Genomic DNA, 23127 nt, shown 5'->3' with positions numbered 1-23127 from the left:
ACAAACTAGTGACAATTCCATGGACAACAAATTACTCATTGAATGCTCAGTGGGTGTGAATATTATATAGCCCTGCAGGATAACCTATGAAAAAAGAAATGTGTTGTAAAACACACAAAGCATTAATCCCCCAATCTAAACCAAAGAACAACCAGCAGATTCAACTCAATAACCAATCTTCATATACAACTTATGTGCAATATGGATTGTTTTTCTCTGACATAGAGTAGTACCACGCCAGGACCACAATGTTTCCTGACTCTCAACCAGAATTAGCGGCATTTCCCAAAGATGTAATGACCCCTTAAAAATGACAAATTACACAACATGAAAACCAAAGAACAACCAGCATATTCAGTGCAATACTTTGCAGAACCATACAACTGCACCAGCAGAGTATTCAGTGTCATGTGTGTAGGGAGCAAATACACAAATCAAGTCATCCGCAAACAGCTGCATAGTTTTCATATAACTCTTTCTGCTACAAATGCCACTCTTCATACTGCAAATTCTTTTTGAAAGAAGAAAAACCTTTTAATTTGAAAGATGTCTTACCTCTGTAGATCCTCTCCTCCTGTCAGGAAGCACTAGAGTATTAGCATGGCTGCCAGGGACTATAGTAGATCCTATACTCATTCTGGGTCCAACTAACATGTAGCGTTTGTCTCCAGATCTGTACTGGATGCTGTGACACAGAGTCCCGTCATAATTAGTCTCTTGGAGATATTTAGAAGTATAGTCTGTGGATTTGGAGCACTGCATCGCAATCAGCACGATGATGCTGATGATAAAAAGTACAGAGACTGAGCCCAAAGTTATCATCAGATAAAATGTCACATTGTCCTCCTCGTCAACTTTAGTGGCACTTTTAACATCAGAGGCAGCAAAAGCCTCTTTGGGCTCCACCAGTTTGACAATGACAGTAGCTGTTGCTGAGAGAGAAACATTCCCATTGTCTTTGACCAGTATGAGCAGTTTATGCTCAGCCTCGTCTGTCTCTGTGAATGAGCGAAGTGTTCTGATCTGTCCTGTATAGCGGTCCAAACCAAAGAGACTGTGGTCAGTGACTTCCTGCAGTGAGAAGAGTAACCAGCCGTTATATCCTATATCAGCGTCATAGGCTCTGACTTTAGTCACCAAGTGTCCTGCATTCACATTGCGGGGAATCTCCTCCACACCTTCAGCAGAACCGTTGGAGCTGACTGGATACAGGATGACTGGAGCGTTGTCGTTCTGATCCAGAATGAACACGTTCACTGTGACGTTGCTGCTCAGTGACGGAGTTCCAGAATCTGTGGCCACAACTTGAAACTGGAACGTTTTCAGGACTTCAAAGTCAAAACTTTTTAGAGCCAAAATGTCTCCAGTTTCAGAGTTAATGTTAAGGAATGAAGCCAATTTGTTTTCTTGGTTTCCATCTCTGAGAATATGATAGGATATCAGAGCATTGTCATTCTCATCACGATCAAAAGCTTTGACAGAAAACACAGAGGTACCTGGCTCATTAGCTTCAGTGACATAGAAAGTATATGGACTCAGTGAAAACTCTGGACTGTTGTCATTCACATCTGACACCACAACACTGATTGTCTTTTCAGATGATAATGGAGGTTGACCAGCGTCTTTTGCAGTTATTGTTAGTTCATAATGTGACTGTTTCTCTCTGTCCAGAGGAGATTTAGTGACTAATGAATACATATTTTCTTGTAAGGATGGTGATAATGTAAAAGGAACATCATCACTTATGGAACAAATAACTTTTCCATTCAGACCAGAGTCCAAGTCATTTACACTGATAAGAGCAACTGTAGTTCCAGGTCTGGAATCTTCAGGGATGGAGCTTGAAAATGAGGTAACTTCAATCTCAGGTACGTTATCATTCACATCTACTATCTGGATTATGACGCTTTTTTCTGTTGTCAGAGGAGCAAAACCTTTGTCTGATGCTTCAATTTCTATGTCATACTTGTCCTTTTGCTCATAGTCTATAAGACCTTTAACAACTATTTCGCCCGTGGATGTATTGATATCAAACGTATTTAATATGTTTTTATGCATACTCTTGCTGAACGAGTAAACTACTTCTCCGTTTGAACCTTCATCTAAATCTGTTGCATTCACTTGTATGACTGTTGTACCTACTGGAGCATTTTCATTGAGAGTCACAGAATAAACTTCTTTAGAGAAAACAGGTGCGTTATCATTAATATCTAAAACATTTACTATTATATTTATATTACCAGATTTGGGAGGTTTCCCTCCATCCAGAGCCGTCAGTACTAACGAATGGCTCTCCGCTGTTTCCCTGTCTAAAGATTTTTGAACAACCAATATTGGTATTTTGCCATCATCTCCTCTATTCTTAACTTCAAGACGGAAGTGATCGTTTTGGCTTATCTTATACTGCTGTACAGAGAAATGACCACTGTCTGGATCCCGTGAAGGTTTTAGCTGAAATCGTGCTCCAGGCAGCACGGATTCTGAAATCTCCAACGTTGTTTCCTCATCTGGAAAACTGGGAGAATGATCATTTATATCCAGCACCTCCACTCCAACATAATGCACCTCCAGCGGATTCTCTAGAACGGTTTTCAGATTTATCAAACACGTACTGCTCTGTGCGCACACCTCTTCTCTGTCAATCTTTCGGCTCACATACATGATGCCATCGTTCTGATTTACATGGAAAAGCGGATCCGCATTACTGGAAACAATCCGATACCTTCTTTCTGTCAGCGTGCTTTTATCTAATCCCAGATCTTTCGCAATATTTCCAACCACAGTTCCTTCGTTCACTTCCTCAGAGATTGAATATCGTATTTGCGCCGAGGCCACGCTCCACAAAAGCACCGCGACCACGCAGCCGACCAGATATCCTCGCGCCCTTCCTCCCTCGTATCTTCTTTGTTCCATGGTTAGACCCGAAATCATCAGTAATCCATCACGAGAAAAATCACTATGCTCCAAGGACGGAATACACCAATTACTTGTATTTAAGCAATCATTGGCTTTCTATATGACCAGAAAACAAATCCACCATTTACGCAATATAAGCAGAGAGACGATCCTGCCGGTGTCGAAGTCAGAGTGTTATCAGGAGGTGGAACCAAACAGCAGTGACGACAAGCCCGGGCAACGCGGACTTTTTACATTACACTGACACCATGCGAGCTTATTTCCTACTGCAGAAAATATATGAACATTCTGCACATGCGGTCAGTGGCAGCTTTGTTCATAATCACAATGAACCCAGCAAAGTCAGCTGAGTACATAGAAAGAGATCAGAGGGCTCCAGATGAGTGACCACAAACCTGCTGTCAAAAACAGTAAATACCTGAATATGTTTTTAAAGCTCTACAGAGCATTAATAAACATAATTTACATGCAGGATAATGATTATGTCATGAATTAGGGCACTTTTTAAACTATATTTATATCTACAGATGAAGTCAACAACTTCCAGCACCAGGGACTTTATTACGAAGCATTGCAATTCAGTGTGACCATTGCTGTTAAAGTATTTTCACATCCTTTCAAGTTATTCAGTTATTGTTTCCTTGGGGAGATTCATCAAACTATGTCAAACCAGGCATGGGGTAAGAATTAATAGAGTTGGTATTGACAAAGTGAGTGACTACAAAAATTAAGAAATGAAGTGTCACTACTCAAGTCAACCTAAATTACTCTCACTCTCACAGCATGTAAGTCCTAGAAATGACACAAGATCACAACTGCCAGAGGAAACCAGGGAAAGCAAAAATCCAGTGTCATGCAACACATTAGGCATGATGCTCATACTTGATATGTACAGTTCACAAACAATTCAATTAGTCCTCACAGTTTGCACTTAAAGATGTCTTACCTCTGCAGATCCCCTCCTCCTGTCAGGGAGCACTAGAGTATTAGCATGGCTGCCAGGGACTATAGTAGATCCTATACTCATTCTGGGGCCAACTAACATGTAGCGTTTGTCTCCAGATCTGTACTGGATGCTGTGACACAGAGTCCCGTCATAATTAGTCTCTTGGAGATATTTAGAAGTATAGTCTGTGGATTTGGAGCACTGCATCGCAATCAGCACGATGATGCTGATGATAAAAAGTACAGAGACTGAGCCCAAAGTTATCATCAGATAAAATGTCACATTGTCCTCCTCGTCAACTTTAGTGGCACTTTTAACATCAGAGGCAGCAAAAGCCTCTTTGGGCTCCACCAGTTTGACAATGACAGTAGCTGTTGCTGAGAGAGAAACGTTCCCATTGTCTTTGACCAGTATGAGCAGTTTATGCTCAGCCTCGTCTGTCTCTGTGAATGAGCGAAGTGTTCTGATCTGTCCTGTATAGCGGTCCAAACCAAAGAGACTGTGGTCAGTGACTTCCTGCAGTGAAAAGAGTAACCAGCCGTTATATCCTATATCAGCGTCATAGGCTCTGACTTTAGTCACCAAGTGTCCTGCGTTCACATTGCGGGGAATCTCCTCCACACCTTCAGCAGAACCGTTGGAGCTGACTGGATACAGGATGACTGGAGCGTTGTCGTTCTGATCCAGAATGAACACGTTCACTGTGACGTTGCTGCTCAGTGAAGGAGTTCCAGAATCTGTGGCCACAACTTGAAACTGGAACTTTTTCAGAACTTCAAAGTCAAAACTTTTTAGAGCCAGAATTTCTCCAGTTTCTGAGTTGATATTTAAAAATGAGGTCAATTTATTTTCTCCGCTTGCTTCTCTCAAAATATGATATGAAATGAGAGCATTGTCACTTTCGTCTAGATCAGAGGCTTTAACTGAAACCACTGAGGCTCCGGGGCTGTTATTCTCTGTGATATAAAATGTATAGGGGCTTGATGAAAACTGTGGACTGTTGTCGTTCACATCTGACACCACGACTTTTATGGTCTTTTCAGCTGAAAATGATGGCTCACCTGTATCTTTCGCAACAATTGTGACATCATAGTTAGAAACCCTTTCCCTGTCCAGCTGCGACCTGGTTACAACAGCGTACATGTTTTCTTGTAATGATGGAGATAAAGTAAAAGGAACATCTTCATTGATTGTACATATCACTTTCCCATTTATTCCAGAGTCTAAATCACTGACACTAATCAGGGCCACGGTGGTTCCTATCTTTGAATCCTCCTTGATAGAGTTAGAAAATGAGGTAACTTCTATCTCGGGTGCATTATCATTAACATCAATAACAGTTATAATCACGCTTTTGTCAGTCGTTAGAGGGACTTGTCCCTTATCAGACGCCTGAATGTCAATTTCATAACTTTTACTTTTCTCGAAATCTATTTGACCAATTACTAGAATTTCACCAGTATTTTCATCTATGCTGAAAACATCCATTAATCTTGCATCAACTTCTTTACCAAATGAATATATGATTTCACTATTTGCATCCTGGTCCAAATCTGTGGCATTCACCTGAATCACTACAGTGCCAACAGGAACATTTTCTTTAAGTGTGGCAGAATAGAGTTCTTTGGTAAACACCGGAGAGTTGTCATTAACATCAAGTACATCTACAATGATTTCTATAGCGCCAGACTTTGCCGGTTTACCTCCATCAACAGCTGTTAGGCGGAGCTTATGTTTCCCGGCTGTTTCTCTATCCAACTGCTTCTGTAACACTAAAAATGGTACTTTACGGTCCTCGCCTCTGTCCTTCACCTCTAATCTAAAATAATCGTTATGGCTGAGTCTATACTGCTGAATGGAGAACTGGCCCGCGTCAGGGTCGCGTGCAGCCTGCAGTTGAAATCTCGCTCCTGGTAAGGCCGACTCGGAAATCTCAAGCCTTTTCTCTTTCTCTGGAAAGACCGGCGTGTGGTCATTTATATCAAGTATTTCCACCGCTACGTAGTGGATCTCCAGCGGGTTTTCCAGAACGGTCTTCAGATTGATCAAACACGGGCTGACCCGGTCGCACACCTCCTCCCTGTCTATTCTCCTTTTCACATACAGGATCCCATCATTTTGATTCACGTGAAACAGGGGTTCAGTTGAGCCCGTCACAATGCGATACCCTCTGTCTTTGAGCGCGCTCTTATCCAGTCCCAGATCCTTAGCTATATTCCCGACCACTGTTTCGTCTTGAACCTCCTCGGATATCGAATATCTGATCTGTGCAGAAGCTCCGGTCCATAAAATATCCAAAACAACCATGACGGCAAACCAGCGGGGTCGCTCCCTCCATGCTTTGTATCCCCTTTGTTCCATGACTCGGAGGTGAAAAAGACAAGTCCTGTTACTGCCACGATAAAACAAATTAGACTTAATGTGTCATGTTTCTGAACAAGACCCGAAGTCTGTTCTTACAAAAACTGCATAAAATGAAACACAACTCGTCCGCTGCCGAACACGACCTGACGCTCCAGTGTGCTGTTTGGGAATAAATGCAAGGGCTCGGTAGACATAAAGCTCGTGACGTCAAGTGCGACCAGACGCACAGAATCGCTAAACTACACTGACACCAAGCGTTGAGATGGTTATACACACAGATTACTGCAGTGATCATTTAGTAGATCAAGGACAATCTTAAAATCTTTTAGGGGTGATGACCCCACTCATCACAGCGGCTTTGACTTGTATGTCGCATGTTGGAACTGGAGTCTTTCTTTTTTGCATTTCAGGTACAAACAAAACGAGCAATGAAGGTATTAGTGGACTTCACTCAAACGCTCAACAGCATGAACCAAAGCCGGCATACACTGTGAAAGAACATGCTGTTATACAAGCATCAATAATATGTATGATGAGAAATAGCAAAACAATGCGCCACCATTGGTATGATAAAGCTGTCTTCAAATATTATGATATCAGAAAAAACAAATTAGTCTGTAACTAGTTCATGATGCTAAACAGAAAGATATGGCCTCCCTGCTATTTATAAAGAGGCTTCTCACTGATAATCATAACATTTCCACTCAAAGTTTCTTGGAGAATGTGATAAAATTAAAACATCCAAAGCATTAATCTTACCTCTCCAGATCCCCTCCTCCTGTCAGGGAGCACTAGAGTATTAGCATGACTGCCAGGGACTATAGTAGATCCTATACTCATTCTGGGTCCAACTAACATGTAGCGTTTGTCTCCAGATCTGTACTGGATGCTGTGACACAGAGTCCCGTCATAATTAGTCTCTTGGAGATATTTAGAAGTATAGTCTGTGGATTTGGAGCACTGCATCGCAATCAGCACGATAATGCTGATGATAAAAAGTACAGAGACTGAGCCCAAAGTTATCATCAGATAAAATGTCACATTGTCCTCCTCGTCAACTTTAGTGGCACTTTTAACATCAGAAGCAGCAAAAGCCTCTTTGGGCTCCACCAGTTTGACAATGACAGTAGCTGTTGCTGAGAGAGAAACGTTCCCATTGTCTTTGACCAGTATGAGCAGTTTATGCTCAGCCTCGTCTGTCTCTGTGAATGAGCGAAGTGTTCTGATCTGTCCTGTATAGCGGTCCAAACCAAAGAGACTGTGGTCAGTGACTTCCTGCAGTGAAAAGAGTAACCAGCCATTATATCCTATATCAGCGTCATAGGCTCTGACTTTAGTCACCAAGTGTCCTGCGTTCACATTGCGGGGAATCTCCTCCACACCTTCAGCAGAACCGTTGGAGCTGACTGGATACAGGATGACTGGAGCGTTGTCGTTCTGATCCAGAATGAACACGTTCACTGTGACGTTGCTGCTCAGTGACGGAGTTCCAGAATCTGTGGCCACAACTTGAAACTGGAACGTTTTCAGAACTTCAAAGTCAAAACTTTTTAGTGCCACAATTTCTCCATTTTCAGAGTTAATATTAAGATTCAGTGAATGGAGTTTGTTCTTCTCTGATCCATCTCTTAAAATATGATATGAAACCCGAGAATTATCACCCTCGTCACGGTCTGATGCCTTCACAGAAAACAGTGAAGCTCCTGGAGAGTTGTTCTCAGTAATGTAATATGTGTAAGGACTCGCTGAGAACTGTGGACTGTTGTCATTCACATCTGACACAACAATACTTATGCTTTTTTCTGAAGACAACGATGGCACACCCGCATCTTTTGCAACTATTGTAACATCATATATGGACTGCTTTTCTCTATCTAGAGGAGACTTTGTGGTAATAGAATACATGTTGTCTTGTGTTGAAGGTGATAATGTGAACGGAACATCTTCATTAAAAAAGCAAATAACTTTCCCGTTTAGACCAGAGTCTTTATCGAGAACACTGATTAATGCCACAGTGGTTCCCGGTCTCGCATCCTCTGGTATTGCCCTTGAAAATGATGTAACCTCTATATGAGGAGTGTTATCATTTAAATCAACAATATTCACCAACACACTTTTGTCTGTCCTCAAAGGAGCTGATCCTTTATCAGACGCCTGTATATCAATTTCATAACTCTCCTCCAATTCAAAGTCTATCAGATCTTGAACAATAATTTCACCTGTACTTGGATCGACACGAAATAATTCGCCTATTCTGCTATTCACATTTTTGCCCAATGAATACACAATCTCGCCATTAGAGCCTTCATCTAAATCAGAAGCATTCACTTTTATAATTGTTGTGCCAATTGGAGAATTTTCTTTTAAAAGCACCGAATACGTGTCTTCATTAAACACTGGCATATTATCATTGACGTCTATGACGTCAACAGTTATTTCTGTTGTTCCAGATTTAAATGGTTTCCCTCCGTCAACTGCTGTAAGAAGCAACTTATGAGTTTTCTTTGTTTCTCTGTCCAGCGTCTTCAGTAAAACTAAAAGCGGTATTTTCCCATCTTTCCCGCGATCTTTCACTTCCAGACGAAAATGGTCATTAGGACTAAGTCTATACTCCTGTACTGAAAACTGGCCGACATCAGGGTCGCGTGCTGCCTGCAGCTGGAGGCGCAAGCCTGGTAAGACCGACTCCGAAATTTCGAGGCGTGATTCTTTCGATGAGAAGGTGGGAGAGTGGTCGTTCACATCCAGTACCTCCACCGTCACGTAATGAATTTCTAGAGGGTTCTCCAGCACTGTTTTTAAGTTGATCAAGCACACATTGCTCCGCTCACAAACCTTCTCCCTGTCAATTATTCGGTCAACATACAGTATTCCATCATTCTGGTTGATGTGAAAAAATGACTGTGTTGAGCCCTCAACAATACGACATCCTCTCTCTTTCAATGTGTTCTTGTCTAATCCCAAATCCTTCGCTATATTCCCGACAACAGTTCCTTCTTTAACTTCCTCAGCGATGGAATATCTTATCTGCGCCGAAGCTCTATTCCAAAGCAGAATTGATGAAACAATGAAAGCGATGCAGCGCCATTGCTCTCTCGATCCTCCAAGTCCCTTCTGCTCCATAATTAGCAGTTGAAAATATATCCCGATGAGTCACAATGAGAAGTCCTTTATCATACGAAAAACGGATAGAATTATGATAATATGCGCAATTTGCTGTGTATTATCAAACGCGTAATGTGCCGAATATTCGCTGTGAGTGCAAAGGATGCAGCCAGTAGCACAAAAGCCATCCCACAAAGGGGAGGACCCATATATCTGACAAAGAGCTCTTCTTGAAACACTTTTCTGCTCACATACTGACACCAAGTGTCCATAAAGCTTGTTCATCGACATATAATACACAGTTCAAAGTCTGACATTTTCGTTATAATACTGACGGTTTCAATAAGAAACATTACAGTGTCCATGCCATTGGCTGTAGTGCAATAAAACACACTGACAGCGCTACAAGTGGAGGTTTCAGCACGATGGGCGGCGACATTATCACTCAGATCAGACCAAAGAGTATATTATAAAATCACAAAACAAGTCAAATGTGTGTGTGCCAGCGCATGTAACCCCGTGAAGCAGTACAAGTGATAAAAAGACAAATTCATATTTTAAACAAAAGTTTGATTTAGTCATAGAAACAAGCTTACCTCTCCAGATCCCCTCCTCCTGTCAGGGAGCACTAGAGTGTTAGCATGGCTGCCAGGGACTATAGTAGATCCTATACTCATTCTGGGTCCAACTAACATGTAGCGTTTGTCTCCAGATCTGTACTGGATGCTGTGACACAGAGTCCCGTCATAATTAGTCTCTTGGAGATATTTAGAAGTATAGTCTGTGGATTTGGAGCACTGCATCGCAATCAGCACGATGATGCTGATGATAAAAAGTACAGAGACTGAGCCCAAAGTTATCATCAGATAAAATGTCACATTGTCCTCCTCGTCAACTTTAGTGGCGCTTTTAACATCAGAGGCAGCAAAAGCCTCTTTGGGCTCCACCAGTTTGACAATGACAGTAGCTGTTGCTGAGAGAGAAACGTTCCCATTGTCTTTGACCAGTATGAGCAGTTTATGCTCAGCCTCGTCTGTCTCTGTGAATGAGCGAAGTGTTCTGATCTGTCCTGTATAGCGGTCCAAACCAAAGAGACTGTGGTCAGTGACTTCCTGCAGTGAAAAGAGTAACCAGCCGTTATATCCTATATCAGCGTCATAGGCTCTGACTTTAGTCACCAAGTGTCCTGCGTTCACATTGCGGGGAATCTCCTCCACACCTTCAGCAGAACCGTTGGAGCTGACTGGATACCGGATGACTGGAGCGTTGTCGTTCTGATCCAGAATGAACACGTTCACTGTGACGTTGCTGCTCAGTGATGGAGCCCCAGAATCTGTGGCCACAACTTGGAACTGGAACTTTTTCAGAACCTCAAAGTCAAAACTTTTAAGCGCTAGAATTTCTCCATTTTCACTGTTAACATTTAAAAAGGATGCAACCAGGTTTTCTCTGCCTGCATCTCTTAGTATGTGATACGAAATAAGAGCATTACTGCCCTCATCGTCATCTCGCGCCGTGACTGAAAAAATAGACGCACCCTGGTTGTTATTTTCAGTTATGTAGAAAGTATAGGGGCTCTGAGAAAACACTGGGCTGTTGTCATTCACATCTGACACTATTATTTTAATATTTTTGTCAGACGATAAGGATGGTTCACCTGCATCTTTAGCGACAATTGTTACATCATATTGTGATATTTGTTCTCGATCCAACAGCGATTTTGTGACGAGAGAATACATGTTATTTTGTAAAGATGGGGTGAGGATAAAGGGAAGATCCTGGTTTATGTAACACATAACTTTCCCGTTGAGACCAGAGTCCGAATCTCTAACACTAATCAAGGCCACTGTGGTTCCTGGTTTTGAGTTTTCAGGGAGCGCATGTGAAAAAGATGTCACTTCAATCTCTGGTGCATTGTCGTTCATGTCAACAATATGTATAATAACGCTCTTATCTGTCGTGAGTGTGGCCGCACCTTTGTCTGATGCCTGGATGTCTATTTCGTATCTGTTACATTCTTCAAAATCTACAGATCCTGCCACAGTAATCACTCCAGTCACTGGATTTAAATGAAAACGTGCACGTGCTCGTGCATCTACGTCATTGCCAAACGAATACATAACTTCACCGTTTGAACCCTCATCCAGATCTGTAGCATTAACCTGAACAACAGTTGTACCAGGAGGAGAATTTTCCTTTAGCTGCACAGTATATGATTCTTGGGTGAAAACTGGGGGGTTATCATTGACATCAGAAACATTAACAATTATTGTCATGTTACCGGATCGTGGAGGTTTACCTCCGTCAATAGCTGTCAGAAGTAACACGTGAGTTTTGACAGATTCTCTGTCAAGTGGCTTCTGTAGAATTAAACTCGGGGTTTTACGGTCCTCACCACGGTCTTTCACTTCAAGCCGAAAATGTTCATTATGGCTCAACCGGTACTGCTGAACAGACAGTGAACCACTGTCAGCATCACGCGCAGCTTGCAACTGAAATCTCGCTCCTGGTAATGCAGATTCAGAAATCTCTAGAATTTTTTTATTTTCGGGGAAGCTCGGTGCGTGGTCGTTCACATCGACAATCTCCACAGCTACATAGTGGACCTCCAGTGGGTTCTCTAACACGGTTTTCAAGTCAATCACACAAACCTTGCTCCGGTCGCACACTTCCTCTCTGTCAATTTTGCGGTTCACATACAGAATACCGTCGTCTTGATTCACTCGAAAAGGAGGCTCTGTCGAGCCGTACACAATACGGTACCCCCTCTCTTTCAGTGTGGTCTTATCGAGACCTAAATCCTTAGCAATGTTTCCAACAATAGTTCCTTCTTTTACTTCTTCCGGGATGGAATATCGGAATTGGCCCGAGGCTCTGCTCCAGAACGTAACCAGAACTACCATGTAGGCTCCCCACATTGTCCGCGCTCTCCGTGTATCGCGTCGCCTTTGTTCCATGATGTGAAGATAAAACAGTCAATCAAAACGCAGATTTGAAAGAGCTATACTCGTATACTGACGCAAAATCCCCCCGTCACATTCGTTGCCATAATCCAACCATTATGCCACAGAGCATCTCGATTTATAGAAGGTAAACTGTAAATTCAAGCCGTCTGTGCGTCAAAAGGTTCAGTCCGTGATGGTGTTAAAGGAAGGGGATGGGTCTAGTAGCTATGACGAAAACATGTGGAAGTATTTCTTGTCATTATACTGACACCAAGTGACAGCGAATCACACTGCAGCACTGAATTTTGAAACATAGAAAATGCATAAACAACAAAAGAATGCATTATTAACAATGACTTGCCATATTCCCACTTACACAGCACAGAAGAGGCAAAGAGGTTCGTACACCTTCATTTAACTGAAGTCCAGGAAGACATTAACTGTGACATTAAATTGCAGCAAACATTAAACTGTCATGCCTCAAGTGAGTGTCGCATGTTGCCCAGACAAGGGATTCAGCACCACGGACAGCGACAATCAATACATGACCAGCTTCCCCACTGGGATCAGTTCAGTGAACTGACACCTGTGAAAACAAAACTCTTTCCACGTGTTGTTGAATAGTTTGCCTAGCATGTGATAAAAATACAGGTAGTCTTTCAACATAGAATGCATAATTACTGCAAGTTGTTTTTAAATTACACAACAGGTAAGCCGAATAACTACCAGCATATTCAGTGCAATAGTTGGCAAAACCATACAAATGCACTAGCAAAGTATTCAGTGTTATGTGTGTAGTGAGCAAATACACAAATAAAACCAACAAAACAACACTTCAAAGTTTTCATATAACTCTGTCTTCTAGAAAGGTCTTTGATAGTACTACAATATTTTTTTGGAAGGAGAAAAACCTTTAATTTGAAATATGTCTTACCTCTCCAGATCCCCTCCTCCTGTCAGGGAGCACTAGAGTGTTAGCATGGCTGCCAGGGACTATAGTAGATCCTATACTCATTCTGGGGCCAACTAACATGTAGCGTTTGTCTCCAGATCTGTACTGGATGCTGTGACACAGAGTCCCATCATAATTAGTCTCTTGGAGATATTTAGAAGTATAGTCTGTGGATTTGGAGCACTGCATCGCAATCAGCACGATGATGCTGATGATAAAAAGTACAGAGACTGAGCCCAAAGTTATCATCAGATAAAATGTCACATTGTCCTCCTCGTCAACTTTAGTGGCACTTTTAACATCAGAAGCAGCAAAAGCCTCTTTGGGCTCCACCAGTTTGACAATGACAGTAGCTGTTGCTGAGAGAGAAACGTTCCCATTGTCTTTGACCAGTATGAGCAGTTTATGCTCAGCCTCGTCTGTCTCTGTGAATGAGCGAAGTGTTCTGATCTGTCCTGTATAGCGGTCCAAACCAAAGAGACTGTGGTCAGTGACTTCCTGCAGTGAAAAGAGTAACCAGCCGTTATATCCTATATCAGCGTCATAGGCTCTGACTTTAGTCACCAAGTGTCCTGCGTTCACATTGCGGGGAATCTCCTCCACACCTTCAGCAGAACCGTTGGAGCTGACTGGATACAGGATGACTGGAGCGTTGTCGTTCTGATCCAGAATGAACACGTTCACTGTGACGTTGCTGCTCAGTGACGGAGCTCCAGAATCTGTGGCCACAACTTGGAACTGGAACGTTTTCAGAACCTCAAAGTCAAAACTTTTTAGAGCCAAAATGTCTCCAGTTTCCGAGTTGATGTTGAGGAATGAAGTCACTTTGTTTCCATTATTCGCATTCCTGAGAATATAATAGGAAATAAGTGCATTGTCTCCCTCGTCACGATCAGACGCTCTAACAGAAAACACAGAGGCTCCTGGGGGGTTATTTTCGCTGATGTAGAAAGTGTAGGGGCTCACTGAAAACAGGGGTCTGTTATCATTTGTATCTGACACAAACACGCTTATGGTCTTTTCAGATGTTAAAGCAGGTTCACCTGCATCTTTAGCGATTATTGTTATATCATATGTTGATTGTTGTTCCCTGTCAAGTTGTGACTTAGTGACAACAGCAAACATGTTGTCTTGTATTGATGGAGTTAATGTAAAAGGGCTGTCTTCAGCGACATAGCTGATTATTTTTCCATTCATTCCAGAGTCTAAATCAGTGATGCTTATAAGTGCTACGGTTGTTCCTGGTCTGGAGTCCTCTGAAACAGCACTAGACAACGATGCCACTTCTATCTCAGGAGGATTATCATTTGTATCTCCAATTTTTATGATAACACTTTTATCTGTCCTAAATGGAAGGGTTCCCTTATCAGAGGCCTGTATATCAATGTCATAACTGTCCTGCTCCTCAAAGTCTACACGACCCTTCACAATGATCTCCCCAGTAACAGAGTCGATATCAAACAGCTCTCTTATTTTATCTTTTACATCACTGCCAAACGAATAAATAACTTCCCCATTGGTACCGTCGTCTAAATCGGTCGCATTAACCTGGATGACTGTCGTGCCGACAGGAGCGTTCTCTTGTAGCACGGCTGAATATGTGTCTTTAGTGAACACCGGCATATTGTCATTAACATCTATAACATCTATGTATATTTCAACTGTGCCTGTCTTGGGTGGATTTCCTCCATCTATAGCCGTCAACACCAATTTATGGCTGCTTTTGGCCTCTCTGTCAAGCTGTCTTTGTAATTGTAGAATTGGAGTTTTGCCATCCCTCCCGCGATCTTTAATCTCTAAACGAAAATGTTCATTCTGACTGATTTTGTACTGCTGGACGGAGTTCGTGCCTCCATCCGGGTCGTGGGCATTTTGCAGCTGATATCGCGCACCCGGCAGCGCAGACTCTGAGATCTCCAGCCTCTTTGTTTTCTCTGGGAATGTGGGAGAGTGGTCGTTCAAATCAGTTATCTCCACTGTGACATAATGTACTTCGAGTGGGTTTTCGAGAACAGTTTTGAGGTTGATTAAACACACACTGCTCTCCTTGCACACTTCCTCTCTGTCTATTTTATGGTTCGCATAAAGGACCCCGTCATTCTCATTTACCTGGAAAAGAGGTTCGGTCGAGCCGGACATAATGCGAAATCCCCTCTGCTTCATCAAATTCAGGTCTATCCCCAGGTCTTTCGCTACATTCCCAACAAAACTGCCCTCTTTGAGCTCTTCAGATATGGAGTATCTCAGCTGTCCCGAAGCTGCTCTCAAAAATAAAAGCAAAACCAAAGCGGCGAGCAAATGTGGTCGCTTTCGCCATGTCTCCCATCCTCTTTGTCTCATGTTTTGAGGTAAATGTACGAATCCAAACGCGTCCGTCATTCTCCACGTGTCTAGATTCGCGCGTCCATCAAGAATGATTATATCTCCTTGGAATGTATTTGACAAAATCCAGAAACCGCCACCGTGCGCGTATTCCAGGTCTGCCAGCTAAATGTTGCCTCACCAGACTGAACGTACAAGGCGGACTCATGTAGACTATATCCTGTACAGAGGCCCTGCTGGGCGCTATACTGATAAGGTACTGCCACCCTGTGAATGTGTTGGAGAATGCATTTATCACGTGGTCATTACTGAAATTCACTGAGCATGTGTTGATATTTTGAATGGGAAAGTCCTCCGACCCCCGAGTCGGTCAGTCATGACGAACGAGCTGCAGCATATATAAGAAATGTAAATATTTACTCACCTCTCCAGATCCCCTCCTCCTGTCAGGGAGCACTAGAGTGTTAGCATGGCTGCCAGGGACTATAGTAGATCCTATACTCATTCTGGGGCCAACTAACATGTAGCGTTTGTCTCCAGATCTGTACTGGATGCTGTGACACAGAGTCCCGTCATAATTAGTCTCTTGGAGATATTTAGAAGTATAGTCTGTGGATTTGGAGCACTGCATCGCAATCAGCACGATGATGCTGATGATAAAAAGTACAGAGACTGAGCCCAAAGTTATCATCAGATAAAATGTCACATTGTCCTCCTCGTCAACTTTAGTGGCACTTTTAACATCAGAAGCAGCAAAAGCCTCTTTGGGCTCCACCAGTTTGACAATGACAGTAGCTGTTGCTGAGAGAGAAACGTTCCCATTGTCTTTGACCAGTATGAGCAGTTTATGCTCAGCCTCGTCTGTCTCTGTGAATGAGCGAAGTGTTCTGATCTGTCCTGTATAGCGGTCCAAACCAAAGAGACTGTGGTCAGTGACTTCCTGCAGTGAAAAGAGTAACCAGCCGTTATATCCTATATCAGCGTCATAGGCTCTGACTTTAGTCACCAAGTGTCCTGCGTTCACATTGCGGGGAATCTCCTCCACACCTTCAGCAGAACCGTTGGAGCTGACTGGATACAGGATGACTGGAGCGTTGTCGTTCTGATCCAGAATGAACACGTTCACTGTGACGTTGCTGCTCAGTGACGGAGTTCCGGAATCTGTGGCCACAACTTGGAACTGGAACGTTTTCAGAACCTCAAAGTCGAAACTTTTTAGAGCTGTGATGTGTCCGTTATCAGAGTTTACATTCAGGAAAGTTGTTACGTCATTTCCCCGAGCAATATGATAAGAAATCGCTGCATTTTCATTCACATCATTGTCTGTCGCGCTGACAGAGAATATTGACGCTCCAGCCACATTATTTTCGACTAGATAAAACTGTAATGGATTTTGGGAGAATTTTGGTCTGTTGTCATTTACATCTGATATCTGAATATTGAGCGTTTTAAAGGTAGATAATGAAGGTTCACCACAGTCAGTGGCTTTTATTATTATTTCATAATGTGACACCTCCTCTCGATCCAGAAATCCCTTAGTGACAACTGAATATGTGTTTTCCTTGTAAGAAGGTTTTAATTCAAAAGGAACATCCTCGGTTATACTGGAAATAATTTTTCCATTCACACTGGAGTCTCTGTCTGTCACGCTAATGAGTGAAATAATTGTTCCAGGTTTTGAGTCTTCAGACACTGTATTTGACAGAGATGTGATTTCTATTTCTGGTGGATTGTCATTGACATCTTTTATCTTTACAATGACTCGACACCTGCTTGTTAATTGAGGTGTTCCTTTGTCGGATGCCTGAACGTCTAGTTTATGAATCTCCGATTCCTCAAAGTCCAGCTCTCCCTTAAGTTTGATTTGCCCAGTTATTCTGTCCAATTCAAAGATGTCGTAAACTTTACGCACTAATGTTTTGCTCAGGCTGTACTCTATTTCCCCATTGGTCCCTTCATCTGGATCTGTTGCATTCACTTTTGTAACAGTCGTACCTACTGGGACGTTTTCATATATTTCTATCTGGTATGTGTCCCGACTAAATATTGGCTTGTTATCATTGATATCAAGAACAACAACAGAAACATTTAATGTTCCTGATCTCGGAGGTTTTCCTCCATCAACCGCTGTAACAAATAGTACGTGTTTATTCTTTTGTTCTCTGTCTAGGGATTTCCTCAGAACTAAAAAAGGTATTTTTTCCTCATCGTTTTGACTAATTTCTATTTCAAAGTGGTCATTCGACGTCACTGTATATGCGCGGATAGAATTAATTCCTGCATCAGGATCACGGGCCGCATGCAATTCAAATCGCGTTCCCGGAGACGCTTGTTCAAATATTTCAAATTGCTGCTCCTTTTCAGAAAAAATGGGGGAGTGATCATTTACATCAGTAATTTCCACGACTACATAGTGTATTTCCAGAGGGTTTTCAACAAGGACTTTCAGCTCAATCACGCAGGCACCGCTTCCCTGACACAGCTCCTCTCTGTCTATCTTTCTCCGGACCTGTAAGGCGCCATTGTCCGGGTTTACCTCGAAAAAGGCGTCCTTAGATCCAGACACAACGCGGATTCTTCGCTCAGTCAAAGAGGTTCTGTCCAGGCCAAGATCCTTAGCAACGTTTCCAACAGCAGTTCCCTCTTTCATCTCCTCTGGAACAGAGTACCGTAGTTCAGCCAAAGCCTGCTCCCCAATGATCAGCAGTAAGGAAACATGAAAAGCAAACCAGCGACAGTCACTAAATCGACATCGTCCGTCGCTCCCCATCGTTATCCAACAACACAGATACACACAGGTGTCTGTTTCTGCACAAAATCAAATGTATATATCCAACACGTTTAGCATAGCATGTTTAGAAAACACACCACACGGTCTCGTTCGACTCGCATGCTCAAAACAAATGTATCCTCTGCTGTGAGGCGCTGAACAAAAGCTTTCTGATGGGAGGGACTGAGAGCGGTTCATGTCCTTACTGATGTAACAGTGACACCAAGAGGGCAACATTTTAGACGATTCAGCGTCTTGAAAGGACACGTACAGAGCATATGATTTGGTTAGAAAATCCATCGGACAAATCACAAGAAAAGCAGGAATAAATCTGCTTTTGAGAAACCAGCATGATCACAAACGCATAATCCTGTTTACAACGCTCCAAAATTCTTAAGTATGATTGTTCCTTTTGCTCTAAATAGATACAAACAGCACGGAGTAGTGAAACACCACGCTCAATGCGAATCTCAATAGGTATGTCTTCTAAGTGGCAATTTAAAGAAAGTGTAAAGAAGGGAAAAAACATCGCTACGCTTAATGGAGCGACGCCTGCGAGCTGGTTCAGGCAGACAACCAGAGCTGCACCGATATACACATGACACACCCCACTCTCCACCCTGATCCACCAAAGACACATTGCTAATTTAAAGGTCAATTTAAACTGCAGAAATCTCCCATCTCTGCCTCTGCCTGCCAGTGCCACCACCTCACTGAGTCAGTGTTGCCACATGTTCTTTGAGCCCCAGCGTCCTCTCCAATATCTCTATGTAAACATATATGCGGGGAGTTAGGAAGTCAGAGCCTCGACACCAAACTCTATCTATGTTTTGCTGCTGTAATAAACATTTCAGATTTGAGTTTTCTGACTGGAATATACATTCGTTTAAGCTTTGCTTGTTGTTTTGCAGGAAAACAGTCAAGTCTATGCATTTCAGCACCTTGGACAGCGATTCAAAGCAAACTCGCATCCTTTTTCTGCCTTAACCACCTCCCGTGGCTTCCTTAATATGATGCCTTTTGCAGAATGGCGATACATATTATGAACATAATAACCCTAACAGCTCATGAGTGTAGGCAGGTGTTGTTAAGAATTGAATTATAATCATTATAATATAATCATTTGCTTTCTGTCACCAGGAGAGAAGGGATATTCACATCATTATATGCGAACAAATGTGGTGTTTATAATAGCTTCGAGAGTCTATGAAGGTTTTTTAACAGAGACAAAGAATGAGAGGAGATTAAGTTGTGCATCAGACAGCAGCTCTTGCTTGCATAATCAGAAAGTCAAGTGCAACAATATAACTGGCCGACAAACTTCTATTCTTTTTCTTAACTGAGAATAAATTATGATGTTTCTCAACTTAGGTTCAACAGTCTGATTAAGTCACCAGTCCAGGAACCCCAAATGATTTGATACACATCTGAATATAAAACATCATACTTGCATATCAAGCTCTTACCTCTGTAGATCCTCTCCTCCTGTCAGGGAGCACTAGAGTGTTAGCATGGCTGCCAGGGACTATAGTAGATCCTATACTCATTCTGGGTCCAACTAACATGTAGCGTTTGTCTCCAGATCTGTACTGGATGCTGTGACACAGAGTCCCGTCATAATTAGTCTCTTGGAGATATTTAGAAGTATAGTCTGTGGATTTGGAGCACTGCATCGCGATCAGCACGATGATACTGATGATAAAAAGTACAGAGACTGAGCCCAAAGTTATCATCAGATAAAATGTCACATTGTCCTCCTCGTCAACTTTAGTGGCACTTTTAACATCAGAAGCAGCAAAAGCCTCTTTGGGCTCCACCAGTTTGACAATGACAGTAGCTGTTGCTGAGAGAGAAACGTTCCCATTGTCTTTGACCAGTATGAGCAGTTTATGCTCAGCCTCGTCTGTCTCTGTGAATGAGCGAAGTGTTCTGATCTGTCCTGTATAGCGGTCCAAACCAAAGAGACTGTGGTCAGTGACTTCCTGCAGTGAAAAGAGTAACCAGCCGTTATATCCTATATCAGCGTCATAGGCTCTGACTTTAGTCACCAAGTGTCCTGCGTTCACATTGCGGGGAATCTCCTCCACACCTTCAGCAGAACCGTTGGAGCTGACTGGATACAGGATGACTGGAGCGTTGTCGTTCTGATCCAGAATGAACACGTTCACTGTGACGTTGCTGCTCAGTGACGGAGTTCCAGAATCTGTGGCCACAACTTGGAACTGGAACTTTTTCAGAACCTCAAAGTCAAAACTTTTTAGCGCAGATATTTGTCCATTATCTGAATTAATGTTGAGGAATGATGTGACGTCATTTCCAGTCCCTCCTCGAACAATACGATATGAAATCGCTGCATTTTCATTCACATCATTGTCTGTTGCGCTGACAGAGAATATTGGCACTCCTGCGACGTTATTTTCTGACATATAAAACTGTAATGGATTTTGTTCAAACTGTGGTCTGTTGTCATTTACATCTGATATCTGAATGCTGAGAGTTTTAAAAGTAGATAAGGGAGGTTCACCACAGTCAGTGGCTTTTATTATTATTTCATAATGTGACACCTCCTCTCGATCCAGAAATCTGTTAGTGATAACTGAATATATGTTTTCTTTATAGGAGGGTTTCAATTCAAAAGGCACGTCATTTGCAATGCCTGAAATTATTTTACCATTGTCACCGGAGTCTTTGTCTGTCACACTGATTAGTGAAATAACTGTTCCCGGTTTTGAGTCTTCAGACACTGTATTTGACAGAGATGTTATTTCTATTTCTGGTGGATTATCATTTACGTCTTTTATCTTTATAACGACTCTACACCTCCCTATTAATGGAGGCGTTCCTTTATCTGATGCTTGGACATCTAGTTTATAAATCTCCGATTCCTCAAAATCCAACGCCCCTTTCAGATTGATTTGCCCAGTTATTCTGTCTAATTCAAAGACATCGTAAACTTTGCGCACTAATGTTTTGCTCAGGCTGTACTCTATTTCTCCATTCGTCCCTTCATCTGGATCTGTTGCATTCACTCTTGTAACAGTCGTACCCACTGGGATGGTTTCATTTATTTCTATTTGGTATGTCTCCTGACTAAATATTGGTCTGTTATCATTGGTGTCAAGAACAACAACAGAAACATTTAATGTTCCTGATCTCGGAGGTTTGCCTCCATCAACTGCTGTAACGATTAGTACGTGTTTATTCTTTTGCTCTCTGTCTAAGGACTTCTTCAGCACTAGAAATGGTATTTTATCCTCGTCGCTCTGACTGACATCTATTTCAAAGTGGTCATTTGACGTCACTGTATATGTGCGGATAGAATTCACTCCCGCATCAGGATCACGGGCCGCATGTAGCTGGAATCGCGTTCCCGGAGGTGTATGTTCTGCTATTTCAAATTGCTGTTCCTTCTCTGGAAAAATCGGGGAGTGATCATTTACATCAGTAATTTCTACAACTACATGGTGCATTTCCAGAGGGTTTTCAACAAGGATTTTCAGCTCCATGATGCACACACCACTACCCTGACACAGCTCCTCTCTGTCGATTTTCCTACTGATCTGTAAGGCACCATTATCTGGGTTTACCTCGAAAAACGCGTCCTTCGATCCAGAAACAACACGGAACCGTCGATCAATCAAAGATGTTTTATCCAGACCGAGATCTTTAGCAACGTTTCCAACAACTGTTCCTTCTTTCATCTCCTCTGGAACAGAGTACCTCAGTTCAGCGACGGCTTGCTTTCCGAACAAAAACAGCAGTAAGAAAAAATGAAAAACCAGCCAGCAGTGGTCAATTAATCTACATTGCCTTTCACTCCCCATCTTTCTCCAGCGAAACACACGTCTGTTTCCTCAGCAAATAAATGTTCTACATCCACGGAGAACACGGTCTCATCCTACTCCCAGTAACAGACGTATCCTTTGCTGTGAGCTACCAAACAAAAGCTTTCCGATGGGAGGGACGGCGTCTGGTAGTTCCTCGTTTATGTTACACTGACACCAAGAGGACAGTATTTTTTTTTTACCACTTTAAATTGAGTAAAGGTTTATCACTTAAGATTTTCAGGAAAGTTACCTGGAAAAATCAAAACAAAAGTGTACAAACTATCCAAACTCCCTAAAGTTGATGGAAGCACTCATATTTTATTCTCATAACCAAAACAAGTGAGGCTGCTACGATTTAATGCAAATTAACTGATCTGATGAAATTTTACTAGTTACCATGCTTAGGCAGCATTATGCTACTTTATTCTGCCTGCAAACAGTAAAGGCAATGGATTTCAGTACCATGGACAGTGATCACTGCTCTTCAAAAAACTAATATCCTCAGCAAAAGAGTTCTGTACTCAGTTATCAAGTATGTTACGAGATAGTCAAGCAAATTCATCCACGGAACAAAACAACAAGTGTGGGTATGGGGTTGTTGCAGATGAAATGGGCAGATTTTGGTCAAAACCTGTTGAATACATTGCAAAAAAAAAATCAAAAAGACATGGTGAGTGATACAAGTGATTTTCTCAAACTTGCTTTACAATGGAATATAACTATATATTCCATCAATTTAAAGTATGCCTGGTAATCATAGCGGTCCCAGATGAAAATAAAAGTTTACAAGAGAGATAAAAATATATATATATATATATATATATATATATATATATATATATATATATATATATATATATATATATATATATATATATATATATATATATATATATATTGGCAAGTTTGACAGTAAGCAGACCAGGGATGCAATCCATAGATTATTATTATTATTATTATTATTATGTTGACCTCCTTAT

The 23127-nt window shown here is 42.0% G+C and overlaps 6 protein-coding genes across 10 annotated transcripts in view; all 6 read right to left on the bottom strand.

Annotated features, from left to right (window-relative positions):
- The window catches only part of LOC119007749 (protocadherin alpha-C2-like), a 191839-nt gene that overhangs the window by 145657 nt on the left and 23055 nt on the right, over positions 1-23127 (bottom strand). Inside the window, exon 1 of one of the 5 annotated variants that reach the window (XM_037077631.1) lies at positions 19787-22144. The exons of the other annotated variants lie outside the window; for them this stretch is intronic. Coding sequence (XP_036933526.1) covers positions 19787-22144 — 2358 coding nt within the window. Of the gene's footprint in view, positions 1-19786; positions 22145-23127 lie in introns of those variants that run through there. 5 annotated transcript variants of the gene reach the window in all.
- Positions 937-3065, bottom strand: LOC119007769 (protocadherin alpha-6-like). Its single transcript, XM_037077662.1, has 2 exons — positions 1179-3065; positions 937-1071 (listed from the first exon to the last, which is right to left on the bottom strand). The coding sequence occupies exons 1-2, from the start codon at positions 2929-2931 to the stop codon at positions 1061-1063; spliced, it is 1764 nt and encodes a 587-aa protein (XP_036933557.1). The 5' UTR covers positions 2932-3065; the 3' UTR covers positions 937-1060.
- On the bottom strand, positions 6959-9455 carry LOC119008024 (protocadherin alpha-8-like). The gene has a single exon (XM_037078053.1). The coding sequence runs from the start codon at positions 9347-9349 to the stop codon at positions 6959-6961; it is 2391 nt and encodes a 796-aa protein (XP_036933948.1). The 5' UTR covers positions 9350-9455.
- LOC119008022 (protocadherin alpha-7-like) lies at positions 9910-12461 on the bottom strand. The gene has a single exon (XM_037078052.1). It carries the CDS (start codon positions 12286-12288, stop codon positions 9910-9912), a length of 2379 nt encoding a protein of 792 aa, XP_036933947.1. The 5' UTR covers positions 12289-12461.
- On the bottom strand, positions 13190-15712 carry LOC119007760 (protocadherin alpha-3-like). The gene has a single exon (XM_037077651.1). The coding sequence runs from the start codon at positions 15605-15607 to the stop codon at positions 13190-13192; it is 2418 nt and encodes an 805-aa protein (XP_036933546.1). The 5' UTR covers positions 15608-15712.
- Positions 15794-18429, bottom strand: LOC119008021 (protocadherin alpha-8-like). The gene is made up of 2 exons (XM_037078051.1): positions 15975-18429; positions 15794-15817 (listed from the first exon to the last, which is right to left on the bottom strand). Exons 1-2 carry the CDS (start codon positions 18318-18320, stop codon positions 15794-15796), a joined length of 2370 nt encoding a protein of 789 aa, XP_036933946.1. The 5' UTR covers positions 18321-18429.

The sequence above is a fragment of the Acanthopagrus latus genome, chromosome 18 (genome assembly GCF_904848185.1).
Source record: "Acanthopagrus latus isolate v.2019 chromosome 18, fAcaLat1.1, whole genome shotgun sequence".
In the NCBI taxonomy this organism is placed as follows: domain Eukaryota; kingdom Metazoa; phylum Chordata; class Actinopteri; order Spariformes; family Sparidae; genus Acanthopagrus; species Acanthopagrus latus.
The sequence above is the reverse complement of the archived record's forward strand: the minus strand, read 5'-3'. Positions and strand labels throughout refer to the sequence as shown.